Source organism: Echiichthys vipera (genome assembly GCF_963691815.1).
Source record: "Echiichthys vipera genome assembly, chromosome: 11".
Classification (NCBI taxonomy): Eukaryota; Metazoa; Chordata; class Actinopteri; order Perciformes; family Trachinidae; genus Echiichthys; species Echiichthys vipera.
Genome location: NC_139836.1, coordinates 17,103,431 through 17,122,452, shown reverse-complemented (window position 1 = coordinate 17,122,452; position 19,022 = coordinate 17,103,431). Strand labels below are relative to the sequence as shown.

The 19,022-nt window shown below is 38.7% G+C and overlaps 2 protein-coding genes across 2 annotated transcripts; both read right to left on the bottom strand.

Annotated features, from left to right (window-relative positions):
- Nucleotides 1-5,201: 5,201 nt before the first annotated feature.
- On the bottom strand, nt 5,202-11,927 carry LOC310953978 (rho GTPase-activating protein 19-like; the record flags this gene model as incomplete). Its single annotated transcript, XM_083923250.1, is given in 12 exon segments — nt 5,202-5,222; nt 5,332-5,375; nt 5,378-5,444; nt 5,714-5,809; nt 6,076-6,297; nt 6,670-6,735; nt 7,359-7,445; nt 8,072-8,298; nt 8,420-8,629; nt 10,229-10,309; nt 11,310-11,563; nt 11,881-11,927. Coding segments are annotated over 12 exon segments (1,422 nt in total).
- Nucleotides 11,928-13,940: 2,013 nt separating this feature from the next.
- Nucleotides 13,941-18,741, bottom strand: LOC310953977 (pyrokinin-1 receptor-like; the record flags this gene model as incomplete). The annotated part of the gene is made up of 6 exons (XM_083923249.1): nt 13,941-14,386; nt 15,360-15,537; nt 15,618-15,839; nt 16,526-16,731; nt 17,506-17,602; nt 18,592-18,741. The coding sequence occupies 6 exons, from the start codon at nt 18,739-18,741 to the stop codon at nt 13,941-13,943; spliced, it is 1,299 nt and encodes a 432-aa protein (XP_083779375.1).
- Between the last annotated feature and the right edge of the window lie 281 nt (nt 18,742-19,022).

Sequence of the window (19,022 nt, the reverse complement as noted above, 5' to 3'; positions counted from 1 at the left end):
GTGAATGCATACATGTAACGAAGGGGAGAATTCACTGGGGGGGAGAGGAATCAACACCTCAGTCCTTGGAGGCAAAAAGCCAGAATAAATAATCCGTAAATGTGGGTCTTAACATGTAGATAAAGTGTGGCCACACACACAGAAGCTACAGCAGGGAACTGGAATGGAAAGGCACACACACACACACACACACACACACACACAAAATATGCATGATATGGGAAGGCAGACCACAGCCATAAAAAGTAAGTCAACACTATATTTTAAGGACAGAATAGGCACAGGAACAGAGATTATATCCTAATATACAAATGAAAAGACAAACAGCTACACTCACAAACCATACCTGCTGTTATTTGGATTTATACAGTAACTGGCACACAACCCTCCTCTTAATGCCAGGACCATGCATTCCATGAAGTGGACTCAAAGCATAAAGACATAAACTGGGCTGTGTTACGAAGGTAACATTAAATGATAAGCAGCATATGCAGGCCATTATTTACTCTAAAGGAATCCTTAAGCAAGATTATTTTGCAAAGGTTGACATTTAGTTAAAACAGTGGATATAGAGTCCAGCCGCTGCTGACAGTGTAATTGTAGCTTTCAGGAAACTTTTCCAAATGCATATTGATTTGCAGTTTGCGGTATTGTGAATCAGTATTTTGGATGTGGGTAGGAAACGGACCTCTCGTTTTTATGGGTTGAATCCGCAGCACACTGTTCACAGATACTCACACAATAAAACAAATGGTGATGCTCAGAAAATAAGGCATTAAACTGATATAAGTTACCAAGGACAAAGATCAACAACAAGCACTTTTATTGAACAGATGTGCAATGATTAGATCCTATACATCTGTGAATCTGCACACTGATCGCTTACTTAATGGAGCACTCATAATTAACGCTGGATCAGCTGCTAAATGGCCTAAAACCAATACCTTATTCTTAGGGCTGCTTTCCTATTACACATCATGAATATTATTTACTAGTTTTTTACCCCCTTGGGTTAGAGGTAATGATACATTATTGCTTTAGTGCCATTTAGCACCTGATTCAGCATTAATCCAGAATGATTAATTAGGCGCTCATGTAGAGATTCACAGATATCTAGGAACTAATTGTTATACACTGGCTCATATATTGATTTGCTTAGCATCTGTCAGTTTTTGTACAACTCACTATATAATTCCTGATGAAGAAGCAGTACTACTACTACTATTCATGCATTAGTCGTTGTTACTTGCTTATGGCTTGGTAACTACTCAGTTTTTAAAAATGAAATGATTGGTCCTTTACTCAAACTCATCTAAAAGTAACAAACACCTCATCTATCCTCAGCCATGGCTGTCCTCAAGCTACAGCTCAGGTCACTTGGTTGACGGTCGAATTCAACAGAGGGCTTTGCTGCAGGGTGGATCCTTCCCAACATAAACATCGGTACAATCCCGCAGACCCAAGAACCCCATTCACTTTAACTAACAAAGGCACAGAGAGGGGAAAAAAAACACGCAAGCAAGAAAGATGCAAGGGGAAACATGTGAGTTTGTGTGCATCTGTCTGCTTTGTTGCTTGACCAACTGGAAACGCATACATATGCTGAGTTGTGTATGTGCACATGCAAGTGTACACACATACACACACCTCAGAAAAGAAGCTCCATCTGTCCTGGTAAAAGTGTCAGTGCAGTGTAGATCCTTCTATGAATGGCTAATTAAAGAGGAGACAGTGGTGTTTAGAGGCAATGGGGGGTGGTGGTTAATGTCCCTCTGCTCTCTCAACAGTCGTGATTGGAATGTACACAAATGCACAACAGGAATTATTCTGCTGCTCTCAAGCTGTAGGAGGACATGGCAGCAATTTACAATTAGTCTGGAAGAGGAGAGTTTGCAAACCAGAACAACTGACTCTGATGAGGAAATAACTGCAATTAATACGGAACAACACCCAATTTAAGAGTTCACAACAGTACCGAAGCCTGCGGAGTTCAATAAATATTTTCCTATGGTTAGAAATGAAAGAACCAAACGTTCATTAAGACGCAGCTGGCAGCTGCTTGTGGCTGAATACAGGAATTCATTTTTCAGTTTGTACACGCTTGACTCACAAATACTGAAACATGCTTGATAGAAAGAAAAAACAGAAATAAAACAATTTTAGCATCCAGAAAATTCAACAGCATGCTTCAAACCCAAGTTATCTGTAGTTGTATGCATTTCCCCCTAAGAAGAGCTGTGCCCCAGAGAAAATAGAAGAACAATTCCTCCACCTTCTATTGTTGAATAAAAATTCAAAACTATGCCAGGGTCTACAAAAGTATTTTGAACTTTTTTTGTGAGGTATTTCACGATCTGTACTTCGAGACAGAACTAGCTCCCTCTGAAAGGCATTTCAGTGCATGCATTTAAAGCTCAATCACATCCACTCATCATATATGCTTGTGGGTTTGTGTGCACACCAGATAATGTAAAGTTGATTACAGTACGTCTGACTCATTTTACAGTCATCATGCTCATTCTGTAGTAGGAATGCTAAATAAAACCCCTCCTGAGTTTTGGCTGTAAAACAATACTATTCCTATCATGATGCTGTCTGATGTATATTTACAGAACATGAGAAAAAGCAGACCCATTCTCACTGATGTTTACAACGTATACTTACAATACCAAACATGCATTGACATGGACACCATAATGACACACTGAGACATTCCTCCTATTGTGGAGAGCTGCCTTCACTATCCACCCACTCACCCTCCTTTAAGTCCGTTAAACATGTTCAATTTAGGCAGATGTTTTACTGCAAAGGGCAACAATTGTTGGTATCAGTTTCTCTTTGGTGGCCTTGTGGGTTTATATGATTGTTGGTCATATATATCAACACTGATTTACATTTTGTTATATGTTATTTGACATCTTTGTAAATTTCAGCACATCTGTTGCTTCGTTTAAATTTGTGTTTTCTTCCTGTTACTTATTTGCTGCAATGGACATTATAAGCTTACAAGTTTACAAACCAATTTGTTGACTGCTTTCTGGATGTAGGAAACTGAGACGTGCTGTTAAAGTTGGGAGGGCAAAGGAAGGGAGATAGAGAATGGGAAGTAACATTGTCTTTAAGGGAAATATTGTGTATATTCAATTTTTTATTATTCAGTGGTGTTATATTACTTGAGTTTCTTTTTTTGGAGTGTCCACACAAGTATTTAGTTATTTAAAAGCAGAAGAGTATTGACCTGTGGTAAACAGTTGTCTGTTTTGAAGGGGATGTTGTACCTACTAAGACGCGCCAACTGACTAAATATTTGCAACTAAACAGCATCACCTTGTGGCTGCAAGTAAAACTGCATTATACAGCTGCAGAAAGCAATATTACTCAAAATCAAGGGAGAAAAAAGAAATGAAATACACCTTTATTTGGAATCAACCAAGGAAAGGTTCATAATCCTACTAAAGCATACTAACATTTCAAATGAAAACTCAACAACACTTCGCTTGATGTCTTTTAATGACAGTGAGTTGCATAGCTTCACAGTAACATCAATATCATCAGTTTACAAGGTCAGTAAAGTTGACCATTTTGGGCAATTATCACATTATAGCTGAACTGTAACAGTTTGGCAAAGTAACCACTGAAATGTAAGCTACTGAAAGAGTAAGACAACAAGCAGGTTTCAAAAGTGGCAGTGGCTCAAACTCTGCCAGAAAGACCACAATAGAAGGCAAACAATCAAGTTCATCTTCATTCGCATTCAACTGACTTTAAAAAATATCCAAATAGACAATAAAGATTTAAAAAAACCGTAAAAAAAACACCCCAATAATTTAAAAACTTGCACTAAATAGCTGAATATCTGAAAAGATATAAATGCATATAAAATGGTATAAAACTGTATACACTTTTGCATAAGAACCAAAACTGGCCTGATAAAAACTCAAATATAAGATGAAAAACCAAGATGAAGTTTAAAGTTGCAGTAGTTCAATGTATCACAGTGTTGACATCCAAGCTGGCTCAAGCTTGAGCTGGAGGAAACAAAGACAAAACTATCTATATAGTCTACACAAGCTGATCCTTTGGCCTTCCCATCCTCCATTCTTTATTGGTCTTCACTTCCTCATTTTACTGACACTTCAATGCATTCTTTATAGACATGTCAGCGCACTCTTAAAGCTATCGGGAATTTAAAGAGAAAATGTTAAATTAAAATGGCATTATACAGTAATTTAAGATATATTCACATTAAGGCACATCTTTAAAATTCCCTACTTTTAAAATAAAAGTCTTGAACGGTCTGCATTGACTGTGACTCTAACTAAACCTACTATAACCTATTTAAACACAACAGCATATCGCAATTGATCAATTCTGATGTATTGGATTCCAGGAATTGAAACATTCAGATGACCAAGGAAAAAATAAATATATGGTTTGCAAATTAAATAATCACGTTTCAGTCGATGATAAAGCTAAGTTCACTGGTGTGAATACATGTAACATGCATCCTGCTGAGCATTGACAATGAACAAGACATTAAGATGGAACACCTGGTAAATTGCATCTACTTAAAATGAAGCACATTGCATCCTCACTGCTGTACATTAACCTCTTTATGTCCCTTGGCTTAAATAAAACTGAATGCAAAGAAATGCTTGTGTTTTCTTGCAATCGTACTAACCTTTAACATGTAAACTTTGCTTCATGAGGGGAAGAAAAACAGCTACAGTACAGATCTAAACATGGCGTCAAAACAAAGCTGTACAGTGCCTTTCTGCTTTACACTTTTTAGTTTGTGTTGTCACCTCAAGGGGATATTTTAATACCCAGAACACTCAGCCCGATATTGCCTTGGTTGTGAAGAGCATATTCTTTTAAAGACGATTAATCCTGGATGAGAAGAGAGAGGGAGAAGAAAATAGGTTTGTTTTAATAACTTCAGGCATCATTGGCAACGTAAGCACAGACTGAAGAACTCCTTCAGCACAGTCATGAGGGAAACTACTTGTTGTTGACACTTTTAGCAGTGAATCGTGCTGTCCCATAATTTAAATGTCACATTTTGATTGGTTTGGTTTAAATAAAATAGTTACTGCTTGAGTGTTTTTTCATACATTTGGATCATCATGTGTCATCATCATCATGATCATCATCATCTCACTAACTCATTTTAGATATTTTGTCATCCTGATGTTGTAAAGTCAGGCTGTACCTGCTGTAGCCTACAGGACCACAACATGTGAACAGTGAAGATTAGATTGCTTCCATGTTACACAAGACATGCATCATCCTGAGACTTGTGTGCTTTACAGTGTAACATTTTATACTCACTCCCCCACAGCTTTCGTTTTCTCTTCCTTGGCCATCGACTGATTGCTGGGTAGAGGACTATGCAGTCTGCCATTTTCTTTCTCTGTTAGTACTTGGCTTCCCAACACCTTTCTCTGTTCGGTAAACAAAAAGGCATTACCGGGAGATGTATAGAGGGTAGAGCTGTATAACTTTATCGTGATAATTTGAGTTTGAGTACTTTCAAAAGTTGCTTATATGGGCTTGCAGAATTTTTGTTCTAAGCTAAGAATTATTTAGTAGCATCACTAGTGATGAAAAAAAACTATCGAGAACCTTTATCTCACTGGCTTTGTCAGTATGAGGTAACCATAAAAACACTTCCTCAAGAATTTGAAGAAACTGCAATCAAGGCTCAACAAACCTTGATTATTCCACCCAAAGAGCGTGAACGCCAATGTTTCCTGCTGAATGGTGTCCGAGATTCAGTCGACGGTGTCAGCAAAGGCTGCTTCTCAAACTACACACACAAGTTTATGAACAAACACAAGTGAAGATAAGATTTATACAGACATCGCGTAAACACAAACAAACCCACATATGGTGTACAGCCTCCTCCTCCAGCATGCCCCAGACTCTAAGTAAAGGGTTTGTGCTGGCACAGAAATACATATCAATACACTGGCCTTTTGCAATTAGATGCACACACACACACACAAACGCACACGCGCACACACACGTTCTAGTTTGTCTGTATGTTATTTTTCCTCACAACAGTTATTGTACCTGTCTGATGAGCTTCTTCTTTTTAGCAGACTCAGGCATGTTGTTGACCTGATGGTACAGCTCTTTGAGGGCAGATTCAGTATAACTCTGACTCTCCGATGACCCAGAGATGGAGGTGCTGCTGATCTCATCTCCAAATGTTGTCACAGAGGGAGAGGGAGAGGCAGTTGTTACCGCAAACATGGCCCCATCTTTAGTCCCAGAACAGAGTGTCGAGTCATCCTAGAAAGGTTGGACATAATATATTTGAACTTCTTCAATCTCACTGCAACCACAAACTATACAAACAAACAATAAACAAATTGCTTTAAAAGCTGAATAGTGACACAGTATTCATAAGGTTTATTTCAACGTTCCTTGAACATCATTCTGTTAGCAGATAAGAGTCTCTTGAGGTTCTGTATTTAGACGTGAAGTACCTAAAATTAACCAGACACTGAGATTTCTGGATTCAAAAGTTAGCACATGAAACAAAAAGAACTGTGGAAGCCTCGAAAAAAAAAGTATAGATAAATGTAATGCAGAGACAACACTGTCTTTGTATTAAGATTAACTTAGTTAGAAAAAGTTAGAAAAGAGAAAAAAAATGCTCACCTTTGATTGAAGAGTATTTGATCCCGTGAAGAATAAGCGTGTATATTCTTTGATGTAGGTAGGGGCCTTCAATGAAAGCAAACGCGCAAATTAAATGCTCTGATGAAAGATCATTGTAAAGAATATATCACCATATGCACCATAGACTAATATGAATTGTATTTAGAAATGTATGACTTCACTCTCAATGTAGCAAGCAAACAATGTATATGAATGTAAATGAATAAATAAAAGCCAGCCACTAGATATAAAAGGCTGCCCATTACAGGATGCTTTGAAAAACCTATTGCTTTTGTTGATATTTCTTTGACATGTAAATTAAATATTATCTTTACCCTGTTTGCCTTTATTGTTTCCATCCTGCCAACAGCACCACTTGACATGAAAGGTTAATTTGAAGCAATTCCACATGATTGTGATGTACTATATTTAGCTATTGAATGATATCTCGTTAGAATGACCTGCCCGTGTTTGGTGTTGACTTGAAAGTAAAGATTATCAAAGAATACAGATAACCTCACCAGATAAAAATCACACCTCATGTTGCCGTTCTTATCGAACACTGAAAAGCAACAGTGAACAATGATGCATGCTTGATGTAGTGTTGCGAATATGTACAGTTTATAAGTGAGCCAACCATTAGTTACAAGGTAAGATTAAGCAGAGAAGTAGGCTGTAAAGCTGCTTACCTTGAACAGTTTTTGTGAGTGCCTGATGAGGAACGCTACGCCATTATTCAATTGCTCGATATTTCCCTGCAGATCACTTGCCATCACCTGCAACATAAAAATACCACACAAAAATAATAGCAACAAATTCAAGAGAACAGACAAGGTTTAATTGACTGCAAACATAAGGTGAGTTTCCATTAGGGCCGAATACTGGGAACGTGTCGGGTATCCCTCGCCAAAATGCCCCTAATTTGCATGTGATTTGCTTGAGCGGCCGTTTTTTTACCCTGTGAAGGAGCAGGGATGGAACATGTGGTAGTACTTGACGCCAAAACAACACGACGAAGTAGAGTAGACACTTTTATCCAGTGGTGTAGAACGCAGCGCAGATAATGATCTGTGCCCTTCTCATCTTTGCATGGGCTTGTTAACGTGAATGCTGCAGCTGCTGGGTTGGATTCTGACCTGTGGCCACACACACTGGCCTTGAGTCCCAAGGCATCTTCACGAAAGAACGGAGCGCACAGTAACATTAATCAGCTGATCACCGCCGATCGATACCGATACAGAGTGGTCGTCACCTCAGGAGTCTCATAAATCTCCCTGGGCCTTTTGTTTTCGTAATGGAAACACATTTCTTTCCGAGTGGACACATTTTACCCTAATGGAAACGCTTTATATAAGCTGTAACATAATTGGTAGGTAGAGCAAAATTAAACTAAGGTCCATACATTTTTGGGCCAGATGATGTGCGGAGCAAACATTGTGGCTAGATTGATAGCAGACATCTTGTTGATGTGCTGATTTCGAGCAGTGTGGTACAGCAGGTCCAGCAGCAGCTTCAACAGGCTGCGGTTGGCTGGTGGAAGCAGCATGAAAAGCAGCTGAAATGCTTCAATCTGGCGTTCCTTGTCAGGAGCATTCGTCTTGTTCCCCTCATCATCAAAGCGGGTCAGCTCTGCACACAGCACATTAGAGAATTATACAAAAGCAAAGGGGTCCTTATTGCGTTACTTTCTTGACTTAACAGTGATCTGAATTTTATTTTATCTTGAGCCATGACAAAGATCAACCCAAACCTCCAATTTTCAGGTGAGCATGATAGTGTCTGTGCGTGAGCAGAGGCTCTGGCAATTCTCCCAGGTAGACTTTGAGCAATGTGGCCACATCATTGGGGTGAAAGTCGCCTGTCTCTAGATCTATCTCTGCCCCAGCATCCAGCATCTCCCTCAGGGCTGCCTGTCTTAGGCTGTGGCCTGGTACACGGAACAACCCCTCCATGTGAAGGTCTGAGGGGTGGGAGAGAAAGATGGTGAGAGACAGCCAAAGAGGAGGGAAAAGAAGAGATGTGGTGTGTAGGCGGGTAGACACGGAGTGAAGGAGACACAGGGAGACAAAGACACAGAAGTGAGGAGAGAGACGGAGTGAATGAAATGGAAGGAGGGAGACAGCCAGAGCAAAGTGCTTTCAGATAAATTATTGACCCAAGAATTTGCTCCCAGTGTCCACTTTCAGTGAATGACATCATCGCTTTCTGAAATAAACCATGACATCATGCTATTTCACTGCTCTCCAACTAAGTCAAAGTAAGAGGATGCAGCCTGAATGCTTCATCAATCTGATTCTTTTAAGAGTTAAAGATACATACTGACAAGCAAGCAAATTGACAAAGTATATCAAGAGATTATTAAATCAAGTAATTATTAATGGTGTTTGTCTGACACAAATACTGTCAAGTTTATACAACCCTGTTTCCAAAAAGTTGTGACACAGTGTAAAATGGGAAACAAGACCATCTGGCTTGTTATCAGCTCAAAGTCAGCATCCATGATGGTATGGGTGTGCATTAGTGCACATGCCATGGGTAACCTGCACATTTGTGAGAGCACAACTAATACTGAACTAAATATTAGGGATCGACCGATACCGATTTTTCAGCCTTAACCGATGACTGATACAGACCACCGATTGTCTTGAGCCGATATTTTGAGCTGATACTACTTTTGCTCCCTCAATTTACATCATACAACTGACTCCATGATGATAACAAATGTTACGAGTCCATCCATCCATCCGCTTCATTCAACTGCTTGTCCCTATCGGGGTCACGGAAGGGGGGCTGGTGCCGATCCCAGCTGACAAAAAAAGGAACATTTATTGAGCTAAAAAAAGCGTCTCCAACAACACGGAGCCGCCTGTTGACGCCTGTCTGTAAATAATGCCGGGAAAAAACTGTCATCGAACGCAGCGGCCCGCATCGTCCGATACCTAAACACCTAAATACTTACATAAATGTTTTGGAACAACATGTGCTGCCAAGTATATGATGTCTTTTTCAGAAAAGACATTACTTATTCCGCAAGACAATTCCAAACCACATTCATGGCTCCGTAGTAAAAGACAGGGTTCCTCCACCTTTTGCTCAACTGGCTTGCCTGAAGTCCCGACTTGTCACCCATTAAAAAGTGGTGCGCAGTATGAAACGTAAAATATGACAAAGGAAACCCTGAACTGTTGAGCAGCTGAAATTCTACGTCAAGCAAGTATGGGGAAACATTCAACTTTCAAATTACAGCAGTGTTGTTAAAAGAGGTGGTGCAACAAAGTGGTAAACATGACACTGTCCCAACTGTTTTGAAATGTGTTGGTGGCATTAAATTCTTAATGAGAATATCATTTTCAAAAGCAATTCAATTCTTCATTTTCAACATTTGAAATGCTGTCTCTGTGCTATTTTCGATTACATAACCAGCACCTAACATTTTTGGAAACAGGGTTGTAGATCTCCTCCCGGGGTGACACATGCAAAATGTATGTAGTTGTGACATCACAAACCGCATTGGATGAAAGTGTCCTCCATGACAGAAGTTTTATTAAGTGATACTCACTTTTACTCAGGTATTCAATGAGCTGATAGATTTGTGCTATTCCTTCTTCAGTTAATGGTGCACCAAAAACGACTCCTTTGTCTGAAAAGGCATAAAAAGACTGATTGTTCATTTTGCGTGTACAATTGTATTTATTCCAGTATTACACTACTCATAAGATCTATTTCATAATTTCCATCCATCAAATGGACAAAAGCAGAATGCCACATTACCTAAAAACAAGGCAAACTTTTGTGGCGACAAACTAACCATTACTTTAATTCATACATCACAGAAGCATTACAGGTGCACTGTGTTAAGTATTTATAGCAAAACACTTATCTGCAAAACATGTGCACAGGAGGCTTTTTCAGCATTTCCGTCGTTTGACAGGTCAAACAATAATTGTTACCATAATAAGATCATGAAGCGTCAATGGAATGGAAAAAAAATAATTTTAGTTTTGCTGAGCCAAAGGTTACATCTACACATTGCTTTGTTTAACCAACACTAAATCCTACATATACACATCACACATTGTATAGATCTTACCGTCTGATATAGAGCTGGGTCTGCTCTACGTCCCTGCCTGTTAAAAGCCAGGCTTTCATTGCCACTGTGTGCACAGGATTTGCTGGATATATACTGTATATAAATATGATGGTGATGATTATTATTAATATAATTATTATTATAGATAGTGCAACTTGCTGCTGCTCATGGAGGAATTGTTGTGTCTCTGTAAATCATAAATAAGTCATACAGACTTTTTTAATGGAATTCCATTGCTAGGCAACAGCCTTGGTCCTTGTTAACTTCCTGTCAGTTGATGTAATTCACATTCACTGCAACAGGAAATAAACTTGGACACATTGAAAATGTTTATGTTTACAACTTTGAAAAGGTCTATTGTGTGGTCTAGACCTACTCATTATGTTAAGTGTCTTGAGATAACTTTTGTTACGATTTCGCACTATAAATACTACTGAATGGCATTGAATTAATAAAATAACTTGGCACATACCATATCAGTCAAAAACTGCGTTTCATAGACTGTGTTTCATAGAGTGTGTGAGCTCACGAGTGGCTCTTTTGGCCTAACCTTTTCGTCTCAGGAAGTTGAGGGAGCGTAGAAAGCCAGCGGCGGAGGGCACCTTGGCCTCAGACTCTCCGGTGAGCTGGGCGAACTCATCACCTGGAAGGTCTATAAGTCGAGTGATGTTGCTTAGTACCAGATCCGCGAAAGTCTGCGGATGCTCATGTCTCAGCCTCTCCACAAAGAAGTCCGGGTTAAAGATCACAGACTGGCTTGTGGTTGGCTTTGCCTGGCTGTTAAACACACTGCATTTTGTCCCCCTGTCAAGAAAGAAACACAGAGGCTGGGTTGGGGTTCATTTTGAGGCTCAGTGGAACACTAACTTTAAAGCTTCGGACTGATACCTGTTAACATTTAGCAGTTAAAGTGGGCGATATGTGATGTTAACATACATTACGTTTGTTAGCAACCTAGCTACAGGTTGCTAACAAGTCTGGCTACTAAATTAACGGTTTTCTGCCGAGTAGGTCACAACTCAGGTATTTAGAGGCGTTAGAAACCCACACTTCATTTCGCACTTCTTCAAAAAAACCTGTTAACTGTTAATTTCACCACATACTAAACGAAAAGTTTGTACCTTCTGCTCAGTTTGTGTTTGTTGTGGGGATTATTTTCAGCCGCCATCTTCGTTTTGAATCTTCCGCTGTTTTATCTTTAGTCCCGCCCACGGCGTTGTGATTGGCTGAAATATATTACGTCACAGAGTAATGAATACTCTTATGTACTAAAAAGTGGGAAACCAAAAACGTTGGAGCAGAGTTGGCTTTGAGTAAATGCATTGGGTTTGATTCAATGAATATTATAGAAAATGTATGTTCACAGTATTATGTGGTACATTAACTCATTATTCTAACCAACTTTTATTTCCACAAGTTAAACTTTTTAAGAAAGAAAACAAGCTTTCCTGAGCTGGTTGCCAATCTGCTGCAAATATTAAACAATATATTTGTCCATATCTATAACAAAAAAATCGTGAATATGGGTAATTGGAACAAAAAACAACTAAATCTTACAAAAAACACATCTAAGTTTAAATACTAGATCAATTCTTATTGTTTCCAACAACACACCCTTTCATGAGTTATTTACAAAGACCAATTGAGTTAAAAAGCTTAAAACTGCATTCAATGATTTTAAAAAAAAAAAAAAACCTTTGAGACAATATTGACACATTTACCAGTGGTGGAAGAAGTATTCAGATTTTTACTTCAGTAAAAGTAGCAACTACATTGTAAAGAATAATCTGAATAAAGTGAAACAAAATGACAATTGATTGATTTCATTGGGAACTGGAGACTTGGGTGATGATCCTTTGCAGGTCTGTCATTGGAATCGCTTTCTTATTACAAGTCATTTGATCGTTTCTTGGTGCAAATTACTTAAAAATGAAATTTTAAAAAATGAAATATTGATTAAAGCAGCGTTAAATAACAAAACCCTTACTGACTTTACATCCTTCATCTCTTACCCCAACTGCTTTTCAGAGTGCTTATGTGTAGTTGGATATCTGGTCACCTAGCAACAACCTTATATTACATTCAGTCAGTAAACATGATATGTATGTATTCATACGTCACTGGATTGTACCTTCGTCATAGCTAGCCAACCCTTTTCAGACAGTTAGATAGATCAATGAAGTTTAAAAGGAGGAGAAGTCGGATCCAGAATATATGCCAGGTTACTTTCACTACAATTATTGACATTTAGCTTCGAACATAGGCAGTAGCAGATTAGCCTAGACACCATTACTGTTTTGTGTTGATGTCTGAGTCTTAAAAATAGTTAATGATGATTCAGCAGGGAGTGAGGAAGAAAATGTGGTTACCCAGCCTAAATATTTCTGATAAATGTCAGAGTAAAGTCAAATTCTTAGTAATCGCCATGAGGCACACACATCTTTAAAATCTTGGTAGTAGTTGTTTTCATTAAAAGATTCTAGTGTTTATTCATAGACTCTTCAATCTGTGGTCTCTCTCCATGCTGTAGAGTTTGGCATCATCCTGCCGTGCTGCTATGCTCCCACTGAACCAACTACTCTCCTTTGCGACACCTCTAAATCGACCAGCCCCACCCTTCAGCCTCCCCCTTATCAATTTTCATTTTTACCTTCAATCCACCTGCCCTACTCAAACACTAGCTGAGTTAAGTGGTCTCCTGCTGTTGGTTGTCTTGACAACAGCAATACATTTTTGCGCCATTCCCCACCAAAACCATTTGGGAACATGGTGTACAAACTATATTTATATCACATACCACTAGTCACACATGGTTACAGGGTAATGCAAATAACGGACGTACAGTACAACATTTTCTTTCACCATCTTTGATGTATTCTCTGTGATGTGAGTAATACACCTGCATAATACTCTCAAAACAACATTTCAATATTTAAAATATAACACTACATATTGTCCAATAATATCTTGTGAAATTTGAGTCATATCACACTTGATAAAAAAAAAAAAGAAATTTATACATTGAATGACTTCACATAAGTCACAATAACGGAACCCATAAAGCAGAATATATTTCTAGTTTCTAGACAAAATAGCACATGAAAAAACTTAAATGTTACTCTGGGCTATGACTGCTAGCATTCAACAATACTATGAGACACTCTCAGAGAGACAGAACACTTTAGATTGCTTGTTGCTGTAGCTCATGTTGAAAGGGACTTTCATGGCTGTCTCTATTTTTCTGACCTGATTTGTCAGCAACTGTATTTCTCTTTTTGTCCATCTTCTCTCTATATAATTTACCATCAATCCTCTCTCTGGCTGTTGTGCTTGCTTCTTCAACAAAGCTTCTCTGTCGCAGCCAAGACATGCTCCCATTCTTCCAGTAGCAGTGAGGCCTTAGCCTGCCCAGAGTTCTCCAACACGCCCTTCGAAATGTGTGGGAGGAAATACAGAACAGCAGCGGGTCCAGAGCACCGTTGATATACCACAGTGGAAGCGACAAGTACGATTTCAGGATTGTGTAGACAGAAAGGACAGTGTCTGACCACACAACAACATACACCTGCATCAGCGACGATGCAATATCTGGAAAGTTGCAAACAAAAAAGGCCACCACAACCGCACCTGGAAGAGAAAAAACAGAATATGTTATGGCTTAATAGCATAGGACTGCAAAAAGATAATGCAATAAATTTGTATATTTTGTCTAAATCAGATCACATCACCCCAGTTCTCAAGACTTTACATTGGCTCCCAGACAGCTACAGAATAGATTTTAAAGTTATGCTAATGGTTTACAAATCACTGAATGGTTTCGGTCCAGAATACATAAAGGTCATATTAGTAGAGTATAAGCCCAGTAGAGCTCTGAGATCTACTGACTCAGGTCAGATAGTGGAACACAGAGTTCAAACTAGACATGGTGAAGCAGCATTTAGCTGTGATGCTGCACACAACTGGAACAAACTACCAGCCAAACTGAAATCAGCCCAAACTGTGGGCACTTTTAAATCCAGGTTAAAAACATTTCTCTTTTACATGCTTATAGCTGAGCACATTATCTATTTTCTTTTCTTTGACTTTTTTGTATTCTTCTTTGCTTCTGCTTTTAACTGTGTTTTTTGTGCTTTATGCTGTTTTTAAAAAATGTTTTGTCTCTATGTAAAGCACATTGAGTCACCTTGGTATGAAATGTGCTATATAAATAAAGATGTCTTGCCTTGCCTTGCCTAAATCTAGACCATCCCAAAATGTGCTCCAAGCCAACTTTGAAACTAGTAGGCGGTGCTGATCAAATAAGAATCAATTTTGTTACTGTTTTGTCTATTTTAGTGTACTGTTAAGCTGTAAAGTGAGAAACTTTGTGACCAAGTTTGACCAGCTTTAACCCACATTAACTGAAATCAACACTCAATTAAAACGCACTATTATTTTCTTTTCTGGTTAGCTACCAAGAGCGAAACCAAGGGCCCAGCATCACCTACTGTATTCTGTTTTTCCACATTCTAGAGTGACCGGACACTTAGACCTTCATAAGGTTTACTATTCCACATCCTCCAGATATCAACCAAGGTGTCATAATTTACATATGGCTTACCCATGAGTTTTAGAGCTCTCTTTTCATTTAAAAGTAGCTTTCCATTCTGATGGCACTGGATGTCTCGTCTTCCATCTGGATCCGGTCTCGTGAGACCCATGTTTCTCCTTTGACGTCCGTTCCGCCTCAGGTAGAGCAGGATGAGCAGATAGAGAGTACAGATGGTGACCAGTGGAACCTACAGTAGGAGAGGCATCTTGAGTGCCTGTGTTTGATGCAGTTTTTAAAATATATTCCCTCGACTAGCACTTATTTTACCAGAAAGAAGATCCCCGCTCTCAGGAGTAAAGCTGCTTTGTAGATGTATGCAGGATCAGGCTCTATCATCTCACACATGGTGGAGACATGGAAGGCATCTTCATGAGTAGCGGCTGTGTAGTCCAGGATGCAGGCACGAGCCTGGTCATAGACCAGAGCAAAGGGTACTGCCGACACCAGAGAAATGATCCACACTGAAAGAAGGCATGGTAGCCGAGACTTCTGTTGGAAAACAAAGAGAGGGTTGGAGATTTCATTTATGAGACCTGGTCACAAAAATTGATGGGCTTCACTTTTGTTTACTATTGGATTTTCTTCAAGACCAATTATTGTCTTTTGCATTTTGTGGAGAGTGTACCTTCTGTATGTGGCCAATTTCAACTCTGTCCCCGCACGTTGTGAAAGCGGTCACATGGTTAACGTTGTGAATTGAAAAAAAAGTACTTGGTTAGGTTTAGGCAATAAAAGTATTCGGTTAGGTTTAGATGTATCGTATGTTACTTATGTAACTTAAGTTGAACGTTGACTTTTGATTTCACAAGGGACACAATCAGCTGTCTCTTAGGAAGGGGCAGATTGAGGTGGTTCTGTTCCCAGAGGCTACTCTGTATCTGGGGCTCCCTCTTACTCATCATGCTTTACCTGATGCAAGTAATTTAGGGCCACGCTTGTGTGCTAGGAATATTACATGGCCCACACACACACACACACACACACACACACTGGCATACACACACATTGAAAAAGCTGCAATGCTACAGAAAAAAAGGCATTCATACACTTGCAGATTTAGGAACATCTTTTAATACTGTTACCTTCAAAACTAATACAACATCTGCAACACTACAGAACACCCTGTTTTGCTGTCAACTTAAGGATTTTCTTCAATAGATGCTGGTGTACTCAACCTTCAGGCTGGAGATAGACCACATGGTGTGGCAAATGGCTGCATAGCGCTCAGTGGTGAAGGTCATGATAACCCAGCTTGTGGTGGCACAGTACAATTGGCGAACCATGAAGTAGACTTTGCATACTGTTTGGCCCAGACGCCATGGGTAGCTTTCCCAGTAGTACCGATATAAAGTTACCGGGATGGTCAAAAGCTGCAGAATGTCTAAAATTTAGGAAAAAAGAAGGTAATTCAGGACAGTTTTGTTTATTTCAAAAGGATCCAGGGTGATGCTAGCTTCAACAAAAAATACATTATTCCTGTAGCACTCTATACTGTAGCTGTGATGGTAAAAAGAACTGCTGAAGTCAAGGACTGACAATACTAAATTGAAATAATTAGTCCAAATTAAAAGTATTGGCATGCATTAAGTAAAACATGAATTTGACATGAAATGACATTTTTATAACTAAATTTTAATGATCAAGTTTGAAATACATTACTGCATGCCCATACTTAAATGAAGGATACATTATTTTCAGTGTATTACGTGTAGCCTAGTCAGTTTTAGAATGAAATGTAAAATGAAAAATCAAAAGCACTTGATTGTTGATACAGATTCAGGGAATGCGATATAACAATATAACGTACATAGACAATAAACCTGTAAAAAAAATCTTGGGTATAACTCAAATGGAAATGTAACAAAACATTTAAATTGCATATTCACATGATTTAGTTTCAAATCAAATTTGCCAATGAAAATAACAATGAAATGTCCAATTCACACTTAATTCACCATAAATATGGAGTGGTTGTACTAATTTTACACTGAAAAATGAATTATGTGTCATCAAGATGAAAATTAGGATGGTTTATTTAGTTAGAATATTGTCGAGTATTGCCAAATGCATACAAATTCAATTTCACTTTTACAGAATGATTTCATTTTAATATTGTCAGCACTGGTCTTCCATAAAGTGCATGGTAACAGTGTACCTGATATGACCAGGCTGATAAGGTAGAACCGAATGGCACTGACTCTCATATGAGCGTCCATGAAGAGGGTCAGTATGCTCACCCCATTGAGTAAGACCTGTAGAGCACAAGGGGACAACATTTAGTCCTTTACAGTGTGAAGAAATGTGTTGTTTACTGTCAGTATATTATTAACTCTCTGCCTAAGAATTGCTGTTGTATTTTATCATCACATAAACAACATTGTGATGTGATTCAGAAGATAAAATTCACCTGGGATTTGTTCTCAGGTAAGAACAAAATCTATGCACACTCAAGAGCACTCTTACACATATTTGAATGCTGACATGTTTGTGCAAAACAGATGGTTAACGCATTTTCTTCAACTATACAGTTGTATCATATTGAATGATTTAAATTGCAATAATATTTGAAGCATTCATAATATTTCTTCTTTTTTTTTCTTTTACGAAGCAATATGACCTTTTAAATAAAAAACACTACCCAAAGTAGGTCTGTTAAGAGAATTGTTTTTTTTGTTGTTTTTTTTAAACTTTATAACTGAAACGTTACAGAGAAAAGTGGGAAGAGGACAACATGCAGCAAAGAGCTGGACGCAGCAGTTACAATGCTTCCTGAAGCGCATGCTCAACCAGGTGAGCTAAGCAGATACAAATGACGGTTCAGGCATGGTTTTATATATTTGTTAATATCTAATATTAAACATGACAGTTGTTTTGCGTTCACTTCCTGCAGAAGTATTTTCATTTCCAAACTGTTTAAATTGGATTTCTTTTCTTTTTGTTTTTACATTTGTCCAGTGCTCCACTCTCTGTAGATTTTCTGGCTGTTTGCAAACATCCCTGCAGCCTCATGCCCTTTTATGGGAAATGGCGAGGCATTTACTTTTGCGAATTAGGATCATCGAGCACATGCTTTCAACTTACGAGGAATCATTAAAAGAAGAATTATAAGAACAGAGGTACAGCAATTTCGACGATGTTTTCTTGGGGTTTTTCTTGGAAAAAAATGTTTTCTTAAAAATTAAGATTTTGGTGAATGAGGCCCATTGTGTGGAAGTGCGTCTAGTAAATTGAATGTTCATACTCCAAACAAGAAGATGATGCTGTAGAAGATGGTCATGGGGATGGCAATTGTCAGCGGCTCCCTTTTGGTGACACTAATGTCCAACTGTGGCTTCTCACTTGGGCTGACATTACAGCTGAAGAGGAATGAAATCTGCTCCGAGAGGTTCATGGTGAGGCAGCTAGTTGAGAAGGATGTTATTCAGAAACAAAATTCAATCACTGAGTTGGGTTATTTGTTATGAAGATAATGCTTTCACATCCATATTTACATAGAGCAGCAGAACAACCAGCCTGGGCCTGTATTCACAAAACATTTGATCAAACATTTTAGGACTCCTAAATAGCAGGGTGTTAAAACCTATTCACAAAGCTGCTGAGACGTTTTCTAAGTATTTGGAGAACTCTAAGATAAGAGAAAAGGCGGGGTTGACTCCGTTGCTATGGATGATG